At 46.4% G+C, this 27,908-nt stretch overlaps 1 protein-coding gene across 1 annotated transcript in view; it reads left to right on the top strand.

The window, feature by feature from the left end:
- ABHD2 (abhydrolase domain containing 2, acylglycerol lipase) overlaps positions 1 to 27,908 on the top strand; it is a 65,932-nt gene that overhangs the window by 11,129 nt on the left and 26,895 nt on the right. Inside the window, exons 2-4 of the mRNA XM_065412328.1 lie at positions 2,295 to 2,387; positions 5,471 to 5,671; positions 25,722 to 25,897. Of these exons, the coding sequence (XP_065268400.1) occupies positions 5,478 to 5,671; positions 25,722 to 25,897 (370 nt within the window). The 5' untranslated portion in view covers positions 2,295 to 2,387; positions 5,471 to 5,477. The remainder of the gene's footprint in view (positions 1 to 2,294; positions 2,388 to 5,470; positions 5,672 to 25,721; positions 25,898 to 27,908) is intronic.

The following is a 27,908-nucleotide window of genomic DNA, read 5'->3' as shown; positions in this document are numbered from 1 at the left end:
GTTTTTTGTGGACTTATTTCTTAACAGAAACCACTAGCACTTACAGTGCCTCCCTCGGACCTATGTACAGCAGTATGTCACATTCAGCTTGGTGTGACATACTGCTGTACATAGGTCAGAGGGAGGCACTTAGACAATCTAACTGCTGCACTAGCATCACTTTCGACTTTGTGAAAACACGGTCAGGATGACACAAGCCTGTCCACATAATTCCTAGACTATTTTTAAGGCCAGATCATAGAATCATAGAATATCAGGGTTGGAAGGGACCTCAGGAGGTCATCTAGTCCAACCCCCTGCTCAAAGCAGGACCAATTCCCAACTAAATCATCCCAGCCAGGGCTTTGTCAAGCCGGGCCTTAAAAACCTCCAAGGAAGGAGACTCCACCACCTCCCTAGGTAACGCATTCCAGTGCTTCACCACCCTCCTAGTGAGACCTTATTGTTTATTATGACTGATATAAAATTATTCTACTTAACTGCCAGGGGGCAAATTTGTCACGTACGGAAATGTAGCCAAACTCCAAACCTGGAGACAATGGACCTTTCTGTGCCTGCGTCCTGTAGATAGCTAACTGCTTAGTTTGCAAAATAAGCAAGGAGGAGGGGGCAAGTAGATGGACAATAAGGGGTCATAAGAGGGGCAGATACATGTAGCTTGCTAATTATGTATGGTAATGATAGCAAATTTTGGCCAATCATAGAGCGATAGATTATCATAGTCAACTGCATATAATGCTTTGGTGTAAGTGTTTTCTTTGTTCTTGCTGACTTATGAGCTCGAACCCAATTGCAATTGAAATAAACGGATCGCCCCTCCCGGGGCTCCTTGCTTGATTAGCTATGTCCATCTCTCCTTATTCCTCAGCTGGAAGGGACAGAAATTTCTATGACATGACCATATAGTCTGACCTCCTGCATAATACAGACCATAGAATTTCACTAAGTAACTATTGCATCAAGCCCATAACTGCTGGTTAAGCTACAGCACATCTTTTAGAAAGACATCTAGTCTATTTGAAGACCCCAAGTGATGGAGAATCCATTACAATCACTTGATATGTGGATCCCTGCAATCTTGTTTTCATGGAAATGTGGGTTAAAGGATTAAAAAATGTCACCATCTTAAACTTCCTTTGACTTACTTTCATCCCTCTTGTTTCTTACAGTGTAGATATAGTTCTAATGACATCTTATGGCTTCTAACATGCCAACTTATCAACAGTTGGTCAAAAGTACACTGAAGTTCCTTTGAGAGGATAGGAGGCATACAAATTTAAGAGCTTTCCTGTAAAGACAATTAAATATCATTGGTTAGCCCAGTGCAGGATAGCCTGGCTGATGGAATGTTCTCTAAAGTAATATATGCAGAGCTGCTGAGTCATGGAGGCTGGAAGGCAGGGCTGTGATTATCTTCTCCAGAAGCTTGGATTCCAAATTAGCCTATTATGTCTATAGGGGATCAGAAGAACCAATAGTGAAGCATAAGTGACTGGCCTCTGAAGCTATATCCTTTTCACTTGCCTTAATGCAATGTCATGACATACCAGATTTTTGCCATGAGTGTTGGCACATGTGAATACTAGTGTTAATTAAATGGGCATGTCTGAACCTCCTGATTGCTGTCACAATCTTGCTGAAGAGTGATATGCTGTAAGTTGTGATACCAAAAGTGTGGAAGCCAAACGGAGTTTGTAAATGAGCTTCTGTCTGTTAAAGTAAGAGTTCTCTTGGCTAAGCCTGTGCTAAAGCAATGGAAATGATTTTTTTCAGTTTGACAGGTTAGCAATTCCACAATGCTGGTGCTGTACAGTCTACAGAAAGCTGAGAAGAGGCCTGGTAGACCCTTGCAATGGCAGGAAATCCTGGGAGATGTGTATGATCCCTGCACAGTACCACTTCTTATATGTCCTGTCTTCTCAAGTGCAAGGCTGACTTGTATTTGAAAAGTGCTTCTCACTTCCAGCATGTGTGAATTTACAGGATGCTTCAATGAAAGTGGGATCTGTCTTTTGCAGTGAAAATACTTACGTTGTGCAGTTCAAGAATTGCTACGCAGGGTAGATCAACTAAAGTAATCTGTGCTTGAAAAAAGGCTTCCATGAAGCAGATGTATCAAAGAGTACACTGTGTCACCATGAGTTTCAGACACAAGTTAATTACCATTATCTTTTTGCTTGCCGACATTCTTGTCTGCAGTGGGACCTCTACACAGTAATTTGTGTTCTTTCTGTTAGGCTGCATATCTCTCTACTGGAAGTGGTGGTAATGTGATCTTTGTGGTTTTATTTTAGGGTAATTCTACTAGAACATCGATCTGAACAGTAAAACTTGGATCCTTTGAGGACTGTCTGAATACTTCTAGCTCTGAAGAACAAGCAACACTGGTAAATATTTCTCTCGTTTATTTGGATGAATTAATATTTGGCATGGGGAGAGAAGGGCTAAGGAAAAATTGCCCACTTAGCTCTGGCTCTGCTTAAATGGATTGCTTTACCAGAACAGTAGCTAGCTGGAGACCTAGAATCAAGGTCCCTTCTAGTTCTGCATTTCTATGATGTCTACATAGAGGCTGACTGTTGCATGTCTGCTTCTGGAGCAGAGGCTAGGCCAAAGTTGGAGACTCCCATAGTTTCTGTCATATACAGAGGGATGAATGTGTGATCCTTGTGTTTGTTTGCATAATCTTGTCTCTAAGAAGTTTGTGTAGGGCTCTGGGTTTTTAACCCTAATCTCGTCTCTTGGTTGCAGAACTACAGTAAGCCTAAATGGGAAAATAAACTCAGTTGGCATTTGATACCCAGTTAGGATATTTGATATTATGAGGGGCAGGTTATCCCATATCTGTGCACTGCTTGGTTTCTGGCACCTCCTCCAAAGCCTGTGGTGTTGGCACTGTCAGGTTACTGGATTTGATGGACCTGTGGTCTGATCCAGTCTGGCAATCCTTGTGTTCCTGGGCAACAATAAGTAAGGCTGCGAGTTTGTCACGGAGGTCTTGGAAGTCACGGATTCCGTGACTTTCCAGGACCTCCATGACTTCTGCAGTGGCCAGTTGCACTGGCCACTGCTGGGGCAGTCTCAGGCCACCATGCCCCCCCAACTCCCGCAGCAGCAGGATTTTGGATGTGGGTGGGGGCTCAGGGCTAGGGAAAGGGGTTGGGGCACAGGATGGGGTGAGGACTCCGGGCAGTGCTTACCTTGGGGGGCTCCCCAGAAGCGGCGACATGTCCCTCAGCTCATAGGTGTAGGTGCAGCCAGGCGGCTTCGCATGCTGCCTCTGCCCACAGGCACCATCCCCACAGCTCCCATTGGCCACGGTTCCAGGCCAATGGGAGCTGCGGAGCCAGCACTTGGGGTGAAGGCAGCACACGGAGCCCTCTGGCCATGCCTCTGCCTAGGAGCCGAGGGACATGTCACCACTTCCAGGGAGATGCACAGAGCCAGGTAGGGAGCCTGCCAGCCCCTCCAAAAAAAACCCAGCACCAGCGGGGATCCTGCTCTCCCCCTCCCCCCCAAGTACCCAAGATTTAGTCAGGGATTTATAGTAAATGCCATGGACAGGTCATGGGCTGTGAATTTTTGTTTACTGCCCGTGACCTGTCCATGACTTTTACTAAAAATACCCGTGACTAAAATATAGCCTTAACGATAAGGAGGGTTCAGATAACATGATAGATTAGAGTAAACAATCTTGTAGTTCAGTGTGAGAAGGAGTTTACTTCGATGCTATTTCATGAGAGTGTCATCATGTCAAACTTGTCTCTAAATCCACTGACCCAGACTGCTCCTCTGGGGTGTTCAGTATTTCTAAAGAATAGGTATCCTATTACCAAACACACATTCCAGTGTTCCTATCCTCAAGCAATCTGAAGGATTTAGACTCTCTGAGTCAGCTCACTGCTAGAGCGCTTCCTTCTGGCCGTGTCTGGGGATTAGCTCCACGCCGGTCCAACACTCCTTTCTGCTGTTTGCTGCATGCCCTGCTGCTCTTTCGCACTCTCTCTGACTTGGGTGCTCTGTTTGTGGCTTGGCCCTCTGGCCAGGTCACTGTGCGTTTTTCCCTTCCGGGGAAACCTTTTTGGCTTTCCATACAAAGGGTCCCAGGTAGTCTTCTCATTCCCTAGTGGCTGGTAGGCAAACTCAGGCCTGCCTTCTACTCCCAGTTCCAGCTCAAGGGCCCTCTAATCAGCAGCCAAGGTCTGCACCATCCTAAACCTTGCTGACTTTTCCTGAGCCTTTCCTACGTCTTCTGGTTTCCCTCTGGGTTTGTCAGCCCAAATGCTCTCCTCCCAGGGAGTGACTGCAGATCAGGAGTGCCAGAACAAGGTGGGGCAGAGGATCATGGCCCCATCACTTTTAAAAGTGGGAGGGCTATGCCCTCACATGTTTTACCAGCCATAAGGTGGGGGTGGAGGAGGGGGTGGGGTGGAGCGAGCAGGGAAGGGGTCTTGGGGGAAAGGGTGGGGTGGGGCCGGAGCCATAGTGTGGGTGCCAATAGCCCCCCCCCACACACACACACTTTTAGGGAGCTTCCGCCGCTCCTGCCGCAGATTAAAACTCTAGGCCCAAACACACCTCCCTTCCCCTAAGGAGTGACTGCAGACTGCTTCCCTGCAACCCCTTTCTGTTGCCAGCTTCCTGGTTTGGTTTCTATCTTAGCCCCTCCTATTCCTTTCCAGATGGGCTCTGTCCTCATTCAGGGGATTTTTTTAGTCCGTCAAATTCCCCTCAGCTGTGGTCTACCTGGTTAACTTCCCCCTTCTCAGCCTCATTAGCCCCTTCCAAGCTGGTGTGGAGTGATACAGTGGTATGACAGTTCTAGGGACTTTGTGTGGAACTATGGCTTGACCTACTATGAGGAGAAATTGGGCGTGTTTTGGTTTCTCATCTCTTCCCAAAACATGGCACCACTCCCACCTTCAGTTGTGCTGGGCATTCTTTGGAGACATTGCGGTCAGCTAGTGGTTTCGGGATCTTGGCAGTGTTTGATGCTTAAGAGACCCACATTACTGAAATCATAATGCAACGCTGAATAGGAATAAATCTCCCTCCCTAACTGATCCCCCTGTCTGTACCAGAGCTACATGAGATGACCCTTTAGAGTCATAGAATGCAAGGCAACTCCAGATGTGACTTGTTTTGAGTGAACCCTGTCATGGGAGTATTTATTTGTGCAGCGAAGCATTCCTTAGAATATAGAATATTAGGGTCCTCAGGAGGTCATCTATTCCAACCCCCTGTTCAAAGCAGGACCAATCCCCAGACTGATTTTTACCTCAGTTCCCTAAATGGCCCCCTCAAGGATTGAACTCACAACCCTGGGTTTAGCAGGCCAATGCGCAAATCACTGAGCTATCCCCCCCTTATAGCACTGTCAGTGGGATTCTGTATTTCATACTGCAGCTTGACTTGCTGTGTAAATATGTCAGTACGTTGCAAAAAGGTTAAACTTCTTCTTTGTCTCTAGATTTAAAATGAATGCAATGCTGGAAACCCCCGAGCTACCAGCAGTGTTCGATGGGGTGAAGCTGGCTGCAGTCGCTGCTGTTCTCTATGTCATCGTTCGCTGCCTGAATCTAAAGAGCCCAACTGCCCCTCCTGATCTCATTTACCAGGACACTGCTCTGTCGCGCTTCCTGCTCAAATCCTGCCCGCTTCTGACCAAAGAGTGAGTGATAAATACAGCCTTATAACTAATGAACTGTTTTATACAGTGAAGAGAAGTTGAGCTTAGCTGTTCTCAACCCACTGCATACAGTTGTACAAGAACACCATAAACCTGGGTATAAATAGATGGCAGGGTATTCTTTTGAGATGCAGAACTAAGGGCAGGGACCTATTTTTGTTGGCAGAAAGAAAGCCCCTCCAAATGATTGTTACAGTATTGCCCAGGGTCCCCAGGATCCAGGCCTCATTGGGCATGTCTGGGAGCAAACCCCTCAGCTTGGGTAGTCACACTTGTGCTAGTAGGGCTTGAGCTAGCACACTAAAAATAGCTGGGCCAATGTAGCAGCACTGGTGGAGGCTCAAGGTAGCCATCCAAGCTCAAGCCCACCCAGTTGCCTGGTCGAAGCTCTGATAGTAGCCTGAGCGGTTGCCGGTGCCATAATATCCACACAGTTCTTTTTAGCACGCTAGTGTGAGCTCTGCTAACACAAGTCTTACTACCTGGCTGTGAGGCTCACTCTTAGCTGCAGTATAGTCATATACACATTGTGTTGTGTGCTGTACAAATGCATGGAAAGGCAGTCCCTGACCCAGTCAGTGTCTTGACTTACATCATTGGGACGTGTTCCCCACTATGGAAGAGTAGGGCCCAGCACAACATGCTTCCTCCTGTGGGAGGTGTAGGGAATATCTGTTATAACTTCCTACACTCCAATGAGTCAGAGCATTTTGTCACTTCTAGAACTTGCAGTATAAGAGCTTTTCAATCCATTTGTCAGAGTGCCTGCAGTTCATTTCAAAGATGGGTGAAACCATCAAAATGTTGAGCAAAGCAGATCTTTCATAGCAGTCTAATAAATAAGAAAGCAATGCCATGCTGGTTCTTGCCAGCTCTTCTTTGAGAGGGAGGCTTGTAAAACTAGCATCTGTTAGTTAACTGCAGGAGTGACCCTTTAAGGTATCAGGCCAAAACTTTTCCTACTCTGCTGTCTGCAAAGTCGATGTAACTTTTAACAAGAGAGAAGTAAAATCAAATGCTTAATACTGGCCTGTTACATTGAGGAAGAATCTACATGAACTTGTGTGTGAGGCTTTGGAAGGAAACTGACTTCAGTTTAAAGCTTCTTAAGTGGTTATACACAAGGAACGGAAAATATCTTGAGGTCCTTATTCTGAAACACTGTATTGATTGACTGGTTCAATCTGTGAGAATTCAGGGATTACTGAATTAACCTGAACTTTTATTTGAGTATGAAAAGTCTAATTGCTTCTATGATAGCAGGAACACTGTTTGTATTCCAATAGGATCTAAAAGCCTCAACCATGATTTGGGGTCTCATTGTGCTAGGTGCTGTGCAAACACAACGGTTCACAGCCTGAGTCCTAAAAGCTTACAGGCTAAAGAGACAGACTAAAGCAGGGGTCGGCAACATTCGGCACGCGGCTCGCCAGGGTAAGCACCCTGGCGGGCCGGGCCAGTTTTATTTACCTGCTGACGCGGCAGGTTCGGCCGATCGCGGCTCCCACTGGCCGCGGTTCGCCGTCCCGGGCCAATGGGGGCGGCAAGAAGCCACGGCTGCTTCTCGCCGCCCCCATTGGCCCAGGATGGCGAACCGCGGCCAGTGGGAGCCACGATCGGCCGAACCTGCCGCGTCAGCAGGTAAATAAAACTGGCCCGGCCCGCCAGGGTGCTTACCCTGGCGAGCCACGTGCTGAACGTTGCCGACCCCTGGACTAAAGGGTGGGAGGAAGAAAGTATTCTATCCATTTTACAGATTGGGAACTGAGGCTCCAACTAAGTGACTTCCCAAATTCACATACTAAACCTGTGGCAGAACTGAGAATTGAATCTACATCTCCTGAATCCCAATCCAGCGCTGCAGCCCAAGACCATCCATCTGTTCCCAGATTTGCAAGAAATAGTTGTCAGGAGGCAATGGATTGGTCAAGTACAGTATGTTAACAAATACTCTCTGGGATTAGAGGTTCTACTCCAGTGACTCTGATCACATACACAGGATTATGCTGATCAGCCGTTCTGAAGGCACACGACTTGTGACCTTCAGTGCTCCAGAGGAAGGTGGGGTCCAGGTGGATGTACTCAACACAGGCTGTTGCAAGGGGCACTGGTCTTCCCCGTCTATCTCTGACTTTCATCTTTGTTAAAGTCTAGATCCTCCCTTTTCTAAGACACCTCTAGAATATAAACATCAAGAACACGGATAATGCAACACTTAAAGGTTGCGATTCTGTTGTGCAATAACTGGAGGAAATACAGAAGTAAATTTTCCACAGAGCCTTAACATGACAGTAACAGCCGGTGCAATATTGCACTGTTTACTGTCCACGTTCTCACGGAAGCCATGGTGTCAAAACTCTGATCTGAGTGGGACTCTCTTCAGTCTGTAACTCTTCTCTAAAAGGAGGTACCCTCCCTTTGGGAGGGGTAGTGTGGTTCTCTTACATCTTTAATTTTAAGAATGAAATACGTATAGACAAGGATTTATTTTAACTTCCATTTCCAGAGACGTTCAGGAAACAAATATTTAAATCTCTGTAAATGTGCCTGCAAATCATTCACAAGAGTAATTAACCGACACTACATGGAAATTACTTGTGCTCATACTACAATGGAGTATCTTGTAAGGCTTGATTAAATACTAGCTGTTTTAGAGCATAAGGGAAGCTGATTATGCAGCTTACTTTGCATTCATGTTTGAAGAAAAAAAGAAAGTGCCACAATTTCTCCTCCTTTGTGTCTGTACTCAGCTTTCTGTTAAATCCCCCACTGGTGCAGCTATTTCTCTATAGTAGTGAACTGAAGATACGCTCTGGCTTCCAGGCAGCCACAACTTCAAATTCAGTGTACATGTTGGAAAAGTAGTGTCCTGTTAACAGGTATTATTAAAGTGAATGAGCGACTGGCGGTAGAGAGCTTTCAGGAAAGGGAACGCATGTGGGTAAAAATGAGAGAATAATTTGGATGCTGTCTTGTAAAACTCTGTAGGAAATGCCTGAAATGATTTCTAAGGGTTTGGTTTAGTCCCAGCTTCACAGCCTTCAGCTGCATTTATACTTTCAAAATCTTTAGTTATACTCATCAACAGAAAGCATCTGTACACTTCATATATGAAGCTACTGAATCTGATTTTAGAAACTTGGCTGTGGCTAGTCCAACTCTGAGAGAAACCTGAGTCCAGAGTGTCTTCATCAGACATGCCACTCATGTTCAGTGCCTTACTAAGTGTAATCCTGTAGCATGTTCCTCTTTGATTCTATTATTTTTTTCTTGACAGACTTATTCCATGAACCACAAACTGGGATGTAAACCTAGTACCTTCCTTCAGTAGTCCAGCTGGTGTTAAGTGAATTAGTGAGGAGCTTCATAGTTGCCTGAGCCTGTTGCCAGCTAGATACCTGAGACTGGTAGATGCCAGTGGTGCTTGTAACAGGATCCCCAAATAAGTTAGCTACAAGATCTCCACTAATCTCTTGTGGACTCTCTTCAGGCCCAGCCAATGGAAAGGAATTAGATGTGGTACATTGCTAAAATCCCCATCTGCCCTCCTATCCACCATTCCACTGTTTTCATTGTCTGGCTCTGTCTTGTTCATCAAATGGAAATACCTTATAACCGATATTGTGGTAGCAGAAGGTCTTAACAGTCATAATTTAAGCAGCAGTGTCTCTTGCTTTGAAGCTCCTGTATCCTGATCAGTGACTGTCAGTCTCTCAGTGCTCTGGGATCAGGGCCGATGCTTCCATTTAGGCGACCTAGGCGGTTGCCTAGGGCACCAGGATTTGGGGGGGCGGCAATTCGGCGGCGGGGGGTCCTTCCGCGCTCCGGGTCTTCGGCAGCAATTCTGCAGCGGGTCCTTCACTCGCTCCGGGACCCACCGCCGAAGTACCCCGAAGACTGGGAGCACGGAAGGATCCCCCCGCCGCAGAATTGCCGACAACGATCGGGAGCGCGGAAGGACCCCCGCCTAGGGCGCCAAAAACCCTGGCGCCGCTCCTGTCTGGGATGACCAAAATTTGCACCTGTCTTTTGTCACCAGCTTCCAGACAAGTTCAGTTAAGTTAGCAACCTGCTGTCCCTCTTGTTCCTTTAGAACAGGGGTCGGCAACCTACGGCACGTGTGCCGAACACGGCACGCGAGCCGATTCTGAGTGGCACGCAGCTCCCCTGACGCGGTCCCGGCCCTCAGCCCCCCCGCCCACCGCTCTCCCCTGCGGGGGCAGGAGGCAGAAGCTTGGTTCTGCAACAGCCAAGCTTCCCCCCTCCCCCGCTTCTTCCCCCAGTGTGGTGCTTTCCTGCCCCTCCTCTCCGTCCCTGGACAATCAGCTGATGGCCCTAGCGAGGGGGAGGGGGAAGAGCGGCAGCGTGCACACAGCTCCGTAGAGGAGGCAGAGAGAGGTAGGGACGGAGCCTGGGGGAAGGGGGTGGAACAGGGCATATCCCTTCCAGCCCCCTGCCATGAGCCGCTCAGGGCAGGGGGCTGGGAGCACCCCCATGAGCCGAGCACCCCACCCCTCTGCCCTGACCCCCCCCACACACTCAGCCTTCTGCCCTGCACCCCCCACACCCCCCAGCCCTCTGCCCTGAACCCCCCCACCCCAACACACACCCAGCCTTCTGCCCTGAACCTCCCACCCCAACACACACCCAGCCTTCTGCCCTGCACCCCCCCAAACCCCCCAGCCCTCTGCCCTGCACCCCCCCCACCCCAACACACACCCAGCCTTCTGCCCTGCACCCCCACAGCCCCATTCCTCTGCCCTGAACCCCCCACACAGACTCGGCCTTCTGCCCTGCACCCCCATGCCCCCAGCCCTCTGTCCTGAACCCCCCACATCCCAACACACACCCAGCCTTCTGCCCTGCACCCCCACAGTCCCATCCCTCTGCCCTGAACCCCCCCACACACTCAGCCTTCTGCTCTGCACCCCCATACCCCCAGCCCTCTGCCCTGAACCCCCCACACCCCAACACACACCCAGCCTTCTTCCCTACACCTCCCACACACCCCAGCCCTCTGCCCTGACCCCTGAAACACCCACTCCCAGGTCTGGGGTCCTGGCCGCAGGCCCTACTCAGCCCGCTGCCTGCCTAGGTGAACAGAACCCCAGGCTGGCAGCGAGCTGAGCAGGCTGGCGGCGTAAGATCAGCATTTTACTTTAATTTTAAATGAAGCTTCTTAAACATTTTGAAAACCTCGTTTACTTTACATACAATAGTTTAGTTATATAATCTAGACTTCTAGAAAGAGACCTTCTACAAACGTTAAAATGTATTACCAGCACGCGGAACCTTAAATTAGAGTGAATGAATGAAGACTCAGCACACCACTTCTGAAAGGTTGCCTACCCCTGCTTTAGAACTATAACTTGTTCTGTTGTCTGACTCTCACCTAAACAAGCACATCTTGTGTTCGTTGTGCCTTTTCTGGGCTATGCTTTTTGGTATGTGGATTTTCTTGCTGTGCCAGTGTATATCCATTCTCTGGTTTCTTGGGGTGAGACTGATAACCACAGGAGATCTATTTCCTTCCCAGACCTCCCCTCCTCCCCCCCAAGACTTCTCATCGAGGATTTAAAACTGCAAACATGTTTCATATGGCCGGGGTTAGGCAAATGACTCTGTAAAAAGCCTTTTAATACATGCTGAAGGCACACCCAGGAATACAGCCTAGGTTTTTTTACCCTTTTATCCTTTGCCTGTGTAGTAATTTTATATCCTAGTCATGCTGCCTGGCACCAGAATACTATTTCATACTGTCATGCTTTGTCCTTTGGCTGCTTCCTCCTCCTGAAAGGAGCAAATATCAAGTTGTCTTATGCTCGTCTCCTCCCTCCATTCTCCAACAGTGGTCAAGGAAAAGACAGCAAACACTTAGTGTTTTACCTAACACAAACAGTTGACAAATTAATTGAAAGAGAAGTTATGATTTGGCAGCCTCAGGGACATGTGAACTAATCTGATGGTAAAGCAGGACGCTAATAAATAATCCACTGTGGATTTGTGAGAGATTGGAGCCCAGGCCTTTTCTCTCCACTCCCCTCTCCCTATGGTCATCTAGCACTGACTTTCCAATCTTCCATGTGGTTGGTACCATACTTTCATTTGGCAGCTCGTGTTCTCCAGAAGACTACCATGATACTCCACTTCATCGGTTTGATTAGGAACACTTCTCCCTTGCCTCTAATGATAAAGCTTTTGGGGATATAGCTTATGAAATTCACTGTGTTTATATAAAACTGTACTTAAAAAAAAAAAAAAAAACCCAAAAAACTGAGGATGCAGCATAGCTGAGGGAAACCCCTTTTGCAATGCAAGTGCTTCCTGTCTCTGTAGACAGCTTCCACAGACTAGATTTCTGCTGTCTGCAGTGGCTTTTTTCACAGGAAGGCTAATATAAGTATGACGCTCCCCAAATAGCTTTCATTTTGGCTTTGTATCCGACAGCTAAGACTCCAAATATGCAACAGGCCAGCTGAGCTGATGCAGAATCTCTGCTGCTAAATATTTAAGGGCTCTGAAGCCTTTTGGTTTAAGACAAGACTTTTTGAATCATTCCAGGGAGGTTGAATCATCTGTAAGCTTCTAGGTAGTGAATAGGAAGCAAGCTCCTAGACTTTAAGGTCAGAAGGAACCATCATGATCATCTAGTCTGACCTCCTGCACATTGCTGGCTACAGAACCTCACATGCCCACTCCTGTAATAGACACCTAACTTCTGGCTGAGTTACTGAAGTCCTCAAATCATGATTTAAAGACTTCAAGTTACAGAGAATCCACCATTTACACGAGTTTAAATCTGCAAGTGACCTGTGTGCCATGCTATAGAGCAGGGGTCTCAAACTCCTGGCCCGCGGGCCATCTGCGGCCTGCAAGCCTCTCCAATGTGGCCCACGGGGCTCCAGCAGTTTTGGGGCCGGGTCTCTCCCTTAGCCCCACCTGCCGCCACCGGGCACTCCCCCCTCAGGGGCAGCGCAGCGGAGCTGAGTGGCATCTGCCTGCTCGCTCCAGTGACTGCCGGCCCCTCCCTGCGGCCCAAGGGCAGGGCGGGGCTGTGCCTCCACGCACTGCCCCCACCCCAAGCGCCCCTGCGGCCAATGGGACACTGTGGGGGCGGTGCCTGGGGGCAGAAGCACACTGAGGCCCCTTGGCCCGCCCCACCTTGGAGCCCCAAGTAAGCGCTGCACCCCCGACCCCCTCCCAGAGCCTGCACCCCCTTCCCCTTCCCACACACCCCCTCCCACTCCCAAACTCCCTCCCAGAGCCTGCGCCCCCTCCCCACACACCCCCTCCCACCCCCAAACTCCCTCCCAGAGCCTGTGCCCCTCCCCACACACCCCCAGCCCCCAAACTCCCTCCCAGAGCCTGCGCCCCCTCCCCACACACCCCCTCCCACTCCCAATCTCCCTCCCTGAGCCTGCACCCCCTCCCCATACACCCCCAGCCCCAAACTCCATCCCAGAGCCTGCACTCTAGACCTCCTCCCCCACCCAAACTCCCTCCCAGAGCCCAACCTCTCACCCCTTCTGCACCCAAACTCCCTCCCAGAGCCTGCACCCCTACCCCAGACCTTCTCCCCCACCCAAACTCCGTCCCAGAACTTCAGGCAGGTTCTGGGTGGCATGAGTGACATTGGCCCACTGGGAGGATTTGAGAACTGGCACTGGCCCTAAGGTAAATTGAGTTTGAGACCCCTGCTATAGAGGAAGGCAAACTTTTCCCTGCCCCGGGTCTCTGCCAATCTGATCCAAGGGAAAATTCCTTTCTGACCCCAAATATGGCAGTCAGTTAGACCCTGAGCATTTGGGCAAGACCCACCAGCTAGACACCCGGGAAAGAATTCTCAAAGTGGTAATGACTATAAAGTTTCCAAGATCAGTCTTCTTGGGAGAAAGTCCAAAAATCCTAAACTTGGACCACTTCTCCCTCCAGTCCCACCCTGAAAGAATGGGAAGTGTAGCCTCTTAGTTACAGCATGGGAGTTGGCAGACAGGACTCCTGGGTTCTAGTCTTGACCCTGTAGCAGACTTGCTGTAACCTGGAGCAGAGCACTTAACTCCGTTGCCTCCTTACCCATCTGTAAATGCATGTAGTAACACCTCCAAGTGATGTAAGGGTTAATGCTTGTAAAGCACTAAGCTCCTCAGTTGAAATGTACAGCACATGAAGTACAAAGTATCTAATGTCCATTTTTAAATGTGTGAGAATCTGAACACGGACACTTCCTAATAAAAATAGAATAGTTTTGTGTGCTTTGTTTGAGCTGCTTTAGAAAAGTAGATTGCAGAACACTCAAAAAGTAGCATACTCTGAAAACTGTAATCTTCTGTCCACAAGCCACCAAAACTTAATCTGGAAACTGATTTGTTGGTATTGGTTCTATTAATACCAAATCATGTCCATTTCTAACAAATATTTTCCTCTTGCTCTCCCAGAGGGACTGTTTACTGCCTCAGTCACTGATGTATGGGGTTGGGTTTCCATTATACAAACACAAAGCATATGGTGCTGAAAATAGGCTCACAAATCCTAATGGTGTTTATATAACAGGATGTGCATGCACTCAGCCAGTTCAGGCTAGTTATCAGTTTAACACTATGTACCTATCAGTGACAGGGCATGTAAGTCAGTTACTATAGTAGGTAACCATCAATCCCAGACTTGCTTTCTTGTCAGCTTTGATTTGTAGTGGTCAGTTATTGAAATACATTGGTGTCTGCGGGTGGTGTAAAGTTTCATAAAGGATATTTATAGGATATCTACTGGAAGAAGTTACAATGTGCTGCCTTGGATGTCTGTCATTGGTCAGGGTATTAGTAATCTATACCAGACTTGATCATAACAGGGAGGTCATTTTAGATGAGCCAGAACAAGGTCCTGTGGTAAACCACACTCATTAGTTCGGCACTTAGTACCTTTTGGACTTGGATTCAAATTTGGCTGCTCCAGTCTCACTCTGGTAGTCATAAGTGAGAGTTTAAGTATTGGCTAGGAAGTTTCAGAAACTGTGCAGGTGCCAGCATAGACTTCTTTAGTTCTAGTGTCTCTAGCCTTCCTTACAAAAGGAGAAATAAAACTGTAAACAGCCTATTGAAATGCTACAGCATTCTTGATCAGTACACAAGATTGCCAATGCTCCTTGATACAGTGGAGAGACATGCTATCCTACACTGCAATAGCTTGTTTAGGCTGGAGAATGAGAAGCTGCTTTCAGGATATTTCTTTTCCTTTGGTTTATACTGCAGCTGCATTATGGAGAAGCTAAAAGGAGCCTTTGTCATCTCCTTGGACTCTGTAGTACAGTTTGGGAAATCTTAGTTCCTGTTCCCACTGGAAGACCACACATCATGTTAACTGTGTTGGAGGGAGCTACAGTTTTAAAACTGGGTCTCCTACCAGGTAGGACTTACCATGATGGGCCCACTATGGACTCCTGAGTGAATTCTAATGGGTCATGTCTAACAAGCCTCTCTGCAGGTGCACCTATTTTGCCTGCTCTAGAGAGAAGGCAAGGAATCTAACAAAACTATGTAGGTCTGATCTCTAGCCCATGTTTCTCTGCATCATGCCATGCAGGACATATATCCTTCATGTGCTGCTCAGTTCTAATGGGCTTTAAAAGCATCTGCCTGGGTACGTGCCCTTCTGTTTTGGTTGCCTGTTGAGATTTTGTGGGAGCAGCTTTCTGTTGTAGCTCTTTCCCGTACAGAATACTGTCCTTAAACAACTACCTGATCCTCCATATTAAACAAAAACTCTGGCTGTCTTTTTCCAGTACTTGATACTCATGCTGTACTATTGAAGGTGTTTCTGTTCAGCTGGGTTGAGTTTGAAAATATTTCCTGTGATGACTTACTATTTCTTACAGTGTTGTACAGAATAAAGTTGAAAACGGGTAGGCTGTTTCTGTGTCTTGCAGAGGGTGGGGGTGCTGGTGCTTTCGGAACATAATGCTTGGCTAGCTGTCACTGCCAACGTATCCTCCTGCAGCAGTGGTAATAAACCACAGTGCATAGCATGGACACGCCTTTTTTTTTTTTTTTTAATGGAGATATCCTATCTCCTAGAACTGGAAGGACCTTGAAAGGTCATCGAGTCCAGCCCCCTGCCTTCACTAACAGGACCAAGTACTGATTTTTGCCCCAGATCCCAAAGTGACCCCCTCAAGGATTGAACTCACAACCCTGGGTTTAGCAGGCCAATGCTCAAACCACTGAGCTATCCCTCCCCCCCTTTATCATTTGTCCTGTGTTACTAATAGTAAAAGCTGAAGGTCACACCAATTCTATAAATAAAGATGTGTACCCACAGGACTGTCCTTGCCAGTCCTACATAGACTTTAACCACAGTACTGTGTTGTGGGTGTTTCCCAAGGATTTTTTTTTTTTAAACTCACCATTAAGAGAAGCAGACAGCATAATTCTTCACGATAAGCCTTCAACTGTTTTAGTGAAGGCCTATCTAAAAAATGGAGAGCCAAGTGACCTTTTGACTGGATTGTTATAGCTCTGATATGTTACCATTTGTTCCACAGAGCAGAACCTATTTGGTGGTTGTGGTTGGCCTGTTCGTGTTGCAGTATCACTCAAGGCCTCAGTCAGACTGTGTTGTACTCTGACCTGTACAAACTCAGTAAAATGGCTCTTACTCCAGAGAGCTTGCCGTTCAAATTAAGACCCTGTCTATTTGGTCTATAGTTTAAGTCCATGATTGGCTTAACTTGAAAACTTCAGTAGGTAAGAATTTGTGGTTATTGTAATAATTGATGTACTACTAAAGAGTTAGAAGGGATTTCCGAAAGGAAGAAGTTCCTACCCTATTTATCAATGTAAAGATATTTCTTATCTTCATAAGCGGTAGCTTAGAAGATTAAAAAAACAACCACCAACACCCCTGCATAAACATGCTCCAGCTTTGCTAGGGTTCATTTAAAGATTTGACTCCTAGTTGATGACACCAAGAAAGAGGAAAAACAAGTAGCTTTCCCTCAACACATTCCTGTCTTAACTAGCTACATTCCACTCACTAGTCAGATTCATCTATAATGTATATAAATAATTTACCCCACAGTTCCTCTGACTTGGACAAAGAAATAGTTTGTCTCTTGCACCCTGTTGTAACCTTACTGCATACTGGTTGGAGGCTTTATTTTCCAGTTATTCCAGCCTGTGACACGAGGCAATATAACTTACGGTAATTCTTAGCTCTTTTATGTGCCTTTTTTGTAAAGCTCTTTGAGATCTGTGGATGAAGAATACGAAGTATCGCTGTCCCTGTTTTTATGGATAAATTTATAATCTTTTGAAATTAAATCCAGTTTATTTTGCCCTTGTTTCACTATAAGTGGATTTTTCTCCTTTTCCACTGAAGCATCCAACTTCTGGATTTTGAGAGATGTTACCTAATGTTAGATCTTTGTTTCTATACCCAGATTATAGAATTCTTCTTCCTCTTGATATGAAAGAAGCTAAACCTTTAGGATTTCTTCACTTTCTCCAAGATGGTACTAGCCTCCTTAGGCATTTCCTCTTTTCTTGGCCACCAGCTTCTGTGGCTTTGATTTTGTGTGGGGGACTTTGTGCACATAGCCTTGTCATAATGAGACTGGGGACTATCTGAACAAGTGGAAAAATCCATTGAGTAAAGTGCTGAAGCTTTGGTAGGAGATGATTAAAATGAAGGCTGGGTAAGATTGCGTTTTACCTATTCTAGTAATGTTACCTTGATATAGTGGCTGTTGGCCTGTAAAGGAGTCCAAAGCAGGTTATTTAAACTGCAGATGGCTCCTCATGTGTTCCTAGGCTAGCTCTCTTCATTTCCAGCAGAAGGAACCTAATCTTGGCATCAAAGTACTATTCTGGGTAGCCTGGTCATTCAAGGCTAGTGAGTGTTTATAACTTCTAACTACAGAAGTGTAAACATATGACTAATGCTAAGATGTCCTTGCCCTAAGCAAAGCAGCGAGATATTTCTAAATTCAACTCTGCTCAGCCACTTAATGGGTCTTCTGAAAAGCTGAGCATTTTGCATGCTACATTAAGGTAACGTGCCTAAAAAGGCTCTTCACTTGCTTGCCTCCAAGAGCTTGAGTGAAATAGAATAAATCACTGTGCAGAGAGCAAGTTCTGCTTCCCGGATTCCTTTGGTGCAAGAAATAGGATTTTGCCGAAACTCAAATCTTGTTCTGAATGAAGCGGGCATGAATTTCGAATGGAGATGTGGGGAGCACATAGGCAGCCTGTGAACATACCTGCACAGTCTCTGGGATCCCTGTGCTGCATCCTTTTACGTAATCCTTTCTGTTGAGGCATAAGATTGCTAAACATGCACATACAGTGTGTACTGGTGTAAACTACTTTAGGGTTTGTGGCTGTGCAGGCTGAAGTGTAAAACTCAACTGGAGCTGTGAAACAAACTGCCATTCTGGAATCACCCCTCTTACGATCAGTGCTTACATAATCATTTCTAACCTGAAGGCAGGAGTATCAATCCTCAGAGAAATACTTCCAAATTGACAGCAATGATCTAGGATGACCGGATAAGAGGCTGGAAGCATAGCATAGGTGGGGAGAAGGAATGGACTATGAACCTAAAATAAAATAAAATTGAAATCTTAAGCTCTGCACACACTGATGGGCACCTAGAATGGTGTCCTGGCTCACCCCCTCTGGGAGGATCTTGTGGCTGTGGCACTACAGGGTCACCAAAGCTGTTACATCCGAATGACTGGATATGTGATCGTAACTGTAAACTGGGCTGCATGTAAATAAGGGGAGAAGTGAAAATGGAGCTTGCTGCTGTTGTAGATTTCTAATTAAGAAGGCAGCACTGAACAGTCTGTCAGCAACTGGACGCTGCAACCATAGTTGCCAAGGGAACATTTTTTTTCTTCCAAACAACAACAAAAAATATCTACTCTAGAGGCCTTAGCTGGTTGATTTCCCTCCCTTCCCCCCGCCCCCCCATTGTAGAGTGGCTTGCTGCTTAATGCTGACTGTATTCATTCCAAGTTTTGATGGGGAGACAGGTAGGAGTAAAGCGGAAGGATTCCCTCTTGCAGATAAGAATGCAGGATGACTTGGAATCGCTCTTAGGGAACTGTTCCTAGTGCCATAGAAAAAGCCAGGGGTCAGATGTTCATGAAGTAGGATGTGCATTAGTCTCTTCAGAAGCTCAATATCTTTGTTTAGTTCCACAAGCGCAGTAGTATTGACATGCCAGTTCTCACAGGTAACATATGAACCATATTAAAGTTAGACAAATCAGTTACTTCTTCACTCTAAGGCTATGTCCTTGGTACCTAAACTCTTGAAAATAACCTTTAATGTTAGTAGTGTTAGGCCCAGCAAGCATATGGCTATATTTTTGCTCTTTCTATTAAAACTTATTTGGATAAAATGTTGTCCAAGAAAATCTTGGGCCTCTACAATCAGCTGTTACCAACAAGTAAACATTGGGGTGGGGCTGTAGGAAAATGGGAGTATGTAGGTCTTTGAACACATGGCTCTGCTAGACTGATGAGCCTGGTTTCCAACAGTATTGTTGGGTGTGGGAGTGTGGAAATCAAAGATTTGTAAGGGAACAAAATGCTGATGAAGATGTGGGAAGTAGTTCCATTGAGAACCCATTTCCTTTTCCTGGCAGCAGCAACTTTCTGTCCCTGCTTGGAATAGAAGTGTAGCAACTTCTCTCCCAAATGTACCTGTCCCTTTTGATAATATTATGTGTCTTATCCTGTGAAATCTCAGTGGCTCGGGCTATAACTGCTAATTGGTGCCAGTTCAAGGTTTTGGACCCTTTCATCCAGGCCCCTCTTCTTCAGTGTTTAAATATCTAACTCAAATAAGTACTACAACCTCAGAAAATGAGTAAAAATACCAAATAAAGTACCTCCTAATGTGGAATATAGATACCAGAATTTGAGATCTCTTTACAAAAGCAGAATATCATGATTTTGAGAAAATAGTCAGCTTTTTCAGTGCTGGAAGAGCTGGTCCTTGTGTCTCATCAGCCATATCTCCAGCAATGGATTGTGCCTTGCCTAATATAGCTTTGGGGTTTTCGGCCATCTCTCTGCCTATACCCTGCCCATGGAATTGCATACAGCTTATGTACTACCATCTCAGTAATGCAATTTCACATTCTTGTTTTAGCAAGTAATCTGTGCCATTATAAAATGGGATTGTACAATAAAACTCAACACATTTTTGTTTAGTTCCATCTTTCTTGCCCAGCATGTTACCATTACCCAGATTCTGTCCCCACCTATGGTCCTAGACTTAAGTCTCAATCTGCTCTTACGTGCATATTTGCTGAAGAATCTTGGGGTAGCTGGCATACTGTACAGTGCTGCTGGCAGTCACCCAGATCCAGTGCACCTCTCCTAGTATAGAGATGTCTGACTGATTAAAAAAATATATGCAGTTAGCATATGAAGTTGTAGCTTCTCTTAAAAGCTTCCTAATTGGATGATAGAATCTCGAAAATACCCTAAGGGATAATTTGCATGGTACAAGGTAACAGTTCTTTTGTAAACAAAGCAGTTGAGGCTTCTGTCCTCTGTTTTGCTTCTTGTAGAAGTACCTGTTTTTTCAGTTGGAATCTATTTTTATGCCTTCTTGGAATGTACACTTGCAGGAAGGATGTGTCTCAGTATAATGCCTTCCTTTTTTGTTTTGGGGTTCTTCAAATGTATCCCCCAACACTGTGCTGAGGGGATGGAGTGAGGGCAGTAAGCATAGGAGAATGGCAAAACATGTCAAACTGGATCTGAACTCTTGAGAGATACAGACTGTAACATCCTATTGTCACTGAGCAGCTGTGCAAGGTCTTTGTTTATATCGAGGAATGCCGTGGAGGAAAGTTCAATGTTTCCTGCTTTAGGTTAGAGTTTTGCATGTCTGACTCTGACATCCCTCTATCTCTTGGCACAAAGTCAGCAGCATAAATGACCACACCCTGATGTTAAAGCAGCATGAAGCAAAGTGGCCATGTATTGATTATGTCCTCCTGCATGACTAAAAAGGGGTTAACTTCTGGACTTTCAAATATATATTTGGAAACAGACTCCAGTTCCCCCTCAATCTGTCCTCTACCTTCAAAGTCTCTGCTATTGCCTGTGTAGCTCTCAAAAGCATTTGGGGGTAGATGTATATGTGCAATACTAAAATAGTTGTATTTAATTTCCAGTGCTGCTTTTATACATAGTTTGGAAAAATGTTTAGATCAGTGTTTCCCAAACTTGGGATGCCGCTTGTGTAGGGGAAGCCCCTGGCGGGCCGGGCCGGTTTGTTTACCTGCCGCGTCCTCAGGTCCGGCCGATCGGGGCTCCCATTGGCCTGGAGCAGCAAACCGTGGCCAGTGGGAGCCGCGATCGGCCGGACCTGTGGATGCGGCAGGTAAACAAACTGGCCCGGCCCGCCAGGGGCTTTCCCTACACAAGCGGCGTCCCAATTTTGGGAAACGCTGGTTTAGATCAATAAGGAGTAGGAGGAATATCGTGTGCCTTCAGATCATCTCAGTAGGCTGGTTTCAAAGAGTTAATGGTTGAAGAGTTGGAGCAGCAGCTCTCTTTCTTGGGTACTTGTGAAGTGCTCCTCAAGCAGATTTCTTGCCACATTTGTAAAGGAGGTGGCATTTCCCAAGGAAGATGAGGCTTTTTATTGTGTTGGTTTGGGGACTCTCTACAACATCTAAGATTGTAAGAGATATTCCCACAATTTATAGGGCTTCAGAATTACTGTGGCCTGTAGAAACTTGCAGAGTAGCTGTAATCTAATTTTTTTTTTTTTTTTTTTTTGGAATAAATTCAGCTCTGATGGTCTACTCTCCAGTGGAGAGGGATATGGGCTCCACTTGATCAGCCCTTTCTTCTAATACTCTTTTTCCCTCTTCATACTCCTGTCCCATGGGCAATGTGAATGGGGTGCGATAGCAGGGCATACATACTGCAGCTACTGGGAATTAAGCTGTATTATCAGTCGTACTGGTGTGTGCTGCTCTCCCAACAAATGGGAGGGATATCTTTTGTGAGAAATTGAAACATCATGTATGTTTCTGGCACTGTATCATGGAAGAACTATAGGCCCTATGAGCTAAGGGCTGGTCCACACTAACCCCCCAGTTCGAACTAAGATACGCAACTTCAGCTACGTGAATAACGTTGCTGAAGTCGAAGTATCTTAGTTCGAACTACAAGGTACTTACCGCGGGTCCACACGCGGCAGGCAGGCTCCCCCGTCGACTCTGCGTACTCCTCTCGCGGAGCAGGAGTACCGGTGTCGACGGCGAGCACTTCTGGGATCGATTTATCGCGTCTAGACAAGACGCGATAAATCGATCCCAGATCGATTGCTTATCGCCGAACCCGGAGGTAAGTATAGACGTACCCTAAGGTTCTGCTGAGATCAGCATTTAAAGCAGGGATTAAATCTGTATGTATGAGTAATATATTTTCTTCCCCAAATTTAAAGCAGTTGCTTTTAGAGTAAATCTACTAGTTTTTGTATTTGAATATGACCCTTGTCTCAACTAAAAATAATTTGAGATCAGGCTTTTCAGAGAGCCCTCTAGCAAGTTCCTCAAGCTTGAGACTTTTAAACTGACTCACTTGTAGACTATTCTGCAATCCAGTACTATTAATTGAAAGATGTGTGAACACTAGTTGTACGTTTCTATTTAACAATAGTTGTTATATTTCTAATCAATACTTGTAGGGATAAAGTTACTTGTGCATGTCCTGATGCTTGCTGCTCATATATACATTAGCATTAGCTCCATTCACGTACTATTAGAGTGAATAGGGGAGAGTGCAACTGCTCCAGTCTGTTTAAGACAGGGGTGGGCAAACTTTTTGGCTCGAGGGCCACACTGGGATTGCAAAACTGTATGGAGGGCCGGGTAGGGAAGGCTATGCCTCCCCAAACAGCCTGGCCCCCTCAGAACCTCCAACTCATCCAACCCTCCCTCCCTGCTCCTTGTCCCCTAACTGCCCCCTCCCGGGACCCCCCCGCTCCTAACCACCCCCGGAACCCCACCCCCTATCCAACCCCACTACTCCCAGTCCCCTGACTGCTCTGACCCCTATCCACACCCCCTCTCCCTGACAGGCCCCCCAGGACTCCCACACTTATCCAACCCATCCCCTGACCACCCCCCAGAACCTCTGCCCCATCCAACTGCCACCTGCTCCCTGTCCCCTGACTGCCCCTCCGGGACCCTCTGCCCTTTATTCAACCCCCTGGCCCTGACCCGCTTACCATACCGCTCAGAACAGCATGTCTGGCAGCCGCGCCGCCCGGACGGAGCCAGACACGCTGGAGCGCGCAACCCCGCCGCACAGAGTGCTGCCCGCGTGGCTGCTGGGGAGGGGAAACAGCAGGGGAGGGGCCAGGGGCTAGCCTCCCTGGCCAGGAGCTCAAGGGTTGGGCAGGACGGTCCCGCGGGCCAGATGTGGCCGTAGTTTGTCCACCTCTGGTTTAAGCAAAGGTATCAGTTTGACTGGTTTTTGGGGGTGGGGGGAAGGGTGTGGGGGCAGAGAGAACTGGGGCTATTCCTTACTAGTTTCCTCTCCTCCCCACAGCATGTGATGGAGGAGAAGCTTCTTTTACACACACACACACACTCACTCACTCTTGCAGTTTCCGGCTGATTTGACTTCCCCAGAGCAGCTCCTCTTGATTTGTTGGGAAAGCCCTGCATGTGGCTGCAGCATTGGCTTGGAAGCTGCGCTCCCACATGCATGCTTTCAAGCTGTTCACAAGGGTCTTCAGAAAGCCAGCCTGATATGGTTATCTGCCAAAAATCATACTTTGGAACAGAACCTGATATGATTTTTGGCAGTTAATCATCCGTCGGAACAGAATAAAAATACAGCCAGATTGCTCAAGGAAACCACTTGTACTTTCAGTGCTGTCTCTGTTAATAAGCTAGTAACTAAATAGGAGATAAAGTTGACTCCCTTTAATAGGCTGTGTGAAACTGAATGTGAAGATAAGTGTTGGAATTGCCTACTCTTAGCTTGTGAGTTCAACCCCCTTCTGTGTTTGGAGTTGAAGAATTACATTTTTGATAGTACCTCTGCTGCATTGCACTTGGCAATCTTAACAGAATGTAACTAATTCTTTTTTGTTTATTTTTAATATTGAAGCGTTAACAGTAATTCTCTAGTTAAGGTTGTATTAAGATTTTTTTATGTGTATATAAAATCCCTGTCTCTGCAATAATTTAAGACTTGGTACCAAAGAATCTTGTTTGTGGAGAGTCTAATCTATATGTTCAGTGAGTCCACAAAATGTTTTTATAGGAATAACTTTATTGCAGTAGTACCCCTAGTGAGCTATGGGGCTGTACAGACATAGGAAGACTAGATCTGGCAATCTAAAGATGCTACAAGCAAGGCAGTCAGGGTTATAGAAACGTGTCTGTCTTCCTTACGTATCCAGTTTATATTTTATCAATGACAAAAAAATTAGTTTTTGGGGGACACTCAGTGTTGAAGTGCAGAAGGGACTGTGGTGTGAAAGGGGAGGGGAAAGGATGGGGCAGAGCTGTGAAGGAATGCATTGGTGTAAAAGGCTTTAATTCAGGTCTCATTTTATTGAGTTATTGCTACTGCTTAAGCAGCAAAGTTGAATGGAGGAATCCACGCTCTCCTCCTGCTTTTGGCCAAGCCTCCACCCCCTGCTCAAGAAAACAGGAACTTTGCTTCATATGGTCTGGAGCAATAGAAGAGGAAGCAAATGTCAAAAGTTCCTGAAAACATCACAGAGCTGTTACTCCACAGTCGCTCTCGGATTCCCACGAGGCTGTCAGCTGTTCTTTAAACTTGCTTTGTGTAACATGCCCTGCATAGTAGGAACGTGGCTCCTAACTGGGATGTATGCTGACCTATGTCCTCTGGGACTAGTTTTCTCCTTCTAGTTAATGAATCATATTCATGCTTTTCATGTGAAGGGATGATTTGTGTTTGTATCCCTTTGAGACATGCGCTGAGCCTCTGTCCCCCTTGCATGGTGGTGAGGTGTCTGACCTTTCAGGCCTGTGCAGCTTTATGCCTCTCATTAACTCTGAATTCTTGCCAGCTGTGCTAGTGTGTTAGCAAAAGGGATAAAACCATCCCCTTCCTGCCCCTCCCCCAAACCTCCACATTTTCCTCTTGGGTTCCTGAGGAACAGTAAATCAGAGATAAAAAGCCATCTGCCCTGGCATCCAGCCCTAGCACACTCCTGATAAGCTTAGTACAGATGTGCTTCCCTCCTTTGGCAGGAAATGCTTTATTTAGCTCCCTGCAATGAAGGGTTGTCCTGTGGTTTTTTGTTTGTTTGTTTGTTTGTTTGTTTTTTCCTTCTGTTTAGTCCTATCTAGCCACAGGAGAGTCCGAGTGGCCCAATAACATTCCTGCCACTAATCTAGCACTGTGCTCTTCAGAGTTCTGTACAAGCACTGAGCCACCACCTCCTGTCAGGAAGGCATGTGGCATACTAATGGACTTGGCATGGATGGGACTGAGAGCCATACCCCGGAGTCCTAAAACTGGCTTGGCACTGACTTCCTATGTGGCCTTGTGCTCATGCTCAATGAGTGTCTGTGTGGGTCCAAATTACTAACTGGCTTCATGCCTGCTGACTAATTTAAAGTCAGTTTAAGCAACTTGTACCACTTCAAACCTGATCTACACTAAAAGGTGGCTTGCCCCATTTTTACAGCACCAGTAGACCACAAGGGTCTGATTGGTTTCTGAAAGAGCATTTGTACGCTACTTCTGTCACTAAAACCTTTATGTGCTGGAGCCTGGCCTTTCTGCTGTCCGTGCTAACTAGACTTCAGTATGGAGACATTTCCTTTTCTTTCGTCTCTGAGCTGTCAAAGCTGCTCATTACAGCACTGCCAATCATTGTAGCAAATATATTTCAACCTTGTTCAGCTAACCGCAGGAAGTGATGGAGGTAATGTCTCTGGTGTGTCAGAGGATTGCAAATTGACTCTTAAAAGCTCAAGACTACAAAACTGAATTCCCTCTCTCTCCTCGCAGGTACATTCCACCCATGATCTGGGGGAAGAGTGGACATATCCAGACGGCTCTCTATGGGAAGATGGGGAGAGTGAGATCACCACATCCTTATGGACTTCGCAAGTACCTCACAATGTCAGATGGAGCGACAGCAACCTTTGACCTCTTTGAGCCCCTGGCTGAACACTGCATTAGAGGTTAGTCAAACAACCACGTTGGAATGCATGGCTTTAGTCTGTCTGATTAGTGACTTGTCTAAATATTTGTTGAAGTACATTTGGAAAAATTACATTGCTGTCCTGGAGAAAGCCAGAAAGATTGGGGGCTAACTTTGACTCAATGGATGGGGGAGATGAGGACTCATAGCCCCCCAAATTGGCTATTGCTTACAAAATCCACACTGCTCTGTACCTATATATTAAACTTCAGAGCAGGTGCCCTAAAAGGTCAGTTACAGATATTTGGGAAAATCATGCTTCATGGCCTGTGGTGTCAGACTTGCACTTAGAACAGTAAAAGATGTGTTCTATATTCCCAAGATTAAATTACTCTAAAACTGACAGCTTGCATTGTAGAGCCTTACATCCTGGTGTGGATAGGAGGGAATTGAATTTGGGGTCTCTTTTTTAATAAACAAGAAGTTTCAGAAAATAAAATGGGATAGGTTAGCAATAACTCCATATTATGACGTATGCTCGGAGTTGCCCAAAGGGTCAAGGGTGTTGGCTTTCCTGGCTGTGGGTCAACCTTTACAAAAGCTCCCAAACAGTTAAAGTGCACAGATCAAGCCAAAACATTTAGCTACTGCTATGGGAACTGTTGAGTCACAATGAAGTGGAAACACTTATTTAGATGGCAATCCTGAAGAACCATCATTAGTGACTGCACAAGCCAGATAACGTTGAGATAAAAAGTCAGTGCAGATCCCAGCTCTCTCTAGAGTGAGCAAAGGGGAATCTCTGTATTTACAGCACTCTAAGGGGAGGATCTTATCATAAAGCAGTTTAATTTAAAACTTTTTTCCAATCCTGGACCCAAGATTGAATCTCAAAAGAGGAGAACTTAAACAAGTGTAGGGTACAAAACAAAGTGATTCCAGACATCAGTGGGTAACTATATTTGTAGGATAGGAAGCTACTGCCCTAGTAAATCAGAAATCATGAGCATCGTTATTTGACTAAAACATCATGCTGTCAGGGGGAACTCGACCTTTTGGCTCACTGGTACCAGCATGATTCTGTTGAACTTGGATTTCACTGAAACAATGTGAACTGTACTTCTCAGTAGCTGGCTTCACTTGCAGCCTGTGGCTCTAATTGAGCCCTCAGAAAAGGATGTTTATTCTGTCTAATCAATTCAAAGGGGTTCTCTTCAGAAATAAACAGGATCTTCACTTTGTGGTGGGATGCTGCACAGTGACAATCGCTGTCATTCTGGTCCAGGTCATTTGTAGAGCTGGAGAGAAACTAATGGGAGGCAAAATTTTGCAGAAACTAGAGGCTGCCAGTGAGCATGATGTAGAACTAAAGCACTCTTGTTTGATAACTAGCGCTGCATGACAGTGTCTTGGGACCTCAATTACTGTGTTTGCTCACACACACAGCACAGAAATGCATTAGCTGACTTTCCAGAGATGTAACGATGTGCTTGTCCACGTCAGAGCACATCAAGCCCTTAGCTGGTCCTCTGAAAGATAATTAGGCTATGGAACAAAGAAGCTGAATGGTGACAGTAGTTGGTCATGAGTTCTATGTCAGACAGGCCAAGTTCACTTAGGGGAATATTTTGACTGTAGGGTTTTTAGCTAGTAAGTACGTATAGGTTCCCTCAAAGTAAGCAGAGACCTTTAGTCCAGCAGTTTCACGTTGCTTTTGTCACTTAATCTTGGGGTTGATGAGAAGGTTTTGTTCAGTTATTGTAGAATAAATACTTCTGCTCAGGGCCACCCAGAGGATTCAGGGGGCCTGGGGTCTTCAGTGGCAGGGGGCCCCCGCCGCCGAATTGCCGCCGAAGACCCGGCACTTCGGCGGGTCCCGGGGCAGAAGGACCCCCCGTCGCGGGTCTTCAGGGCACTTCGGCAGCGGGTCCCGGAGCGGAAGGACCCCCCGCCGCCGAACTGCCACCGAAGCCCCGGAGTGGAAGAAGCTCCGGGGGCCCAGGCCCCACGAGAGTTTTCCGGGGCCCCTGGAGCGAATGAAGGACCCAGCT

Source organism: Emys orbicularis, chromosome 10 (assembly GCF_028017835.1).
Source record: "Emys orbicularis isolate rEmyOrb1 chromosome 10, rEmyOrb1.hap1, whole genome shotgun sequence".
NCBI classification, from domain to species: Eukaryota; Metazoa; Chordata; order Testudines; family Emydidae; genus Emys; species Emys orbicularis.
Note: the sequence above shows the minus strand (reverse complement) of the source record. Positions and strands in the feature narration are given on the sequence as shown.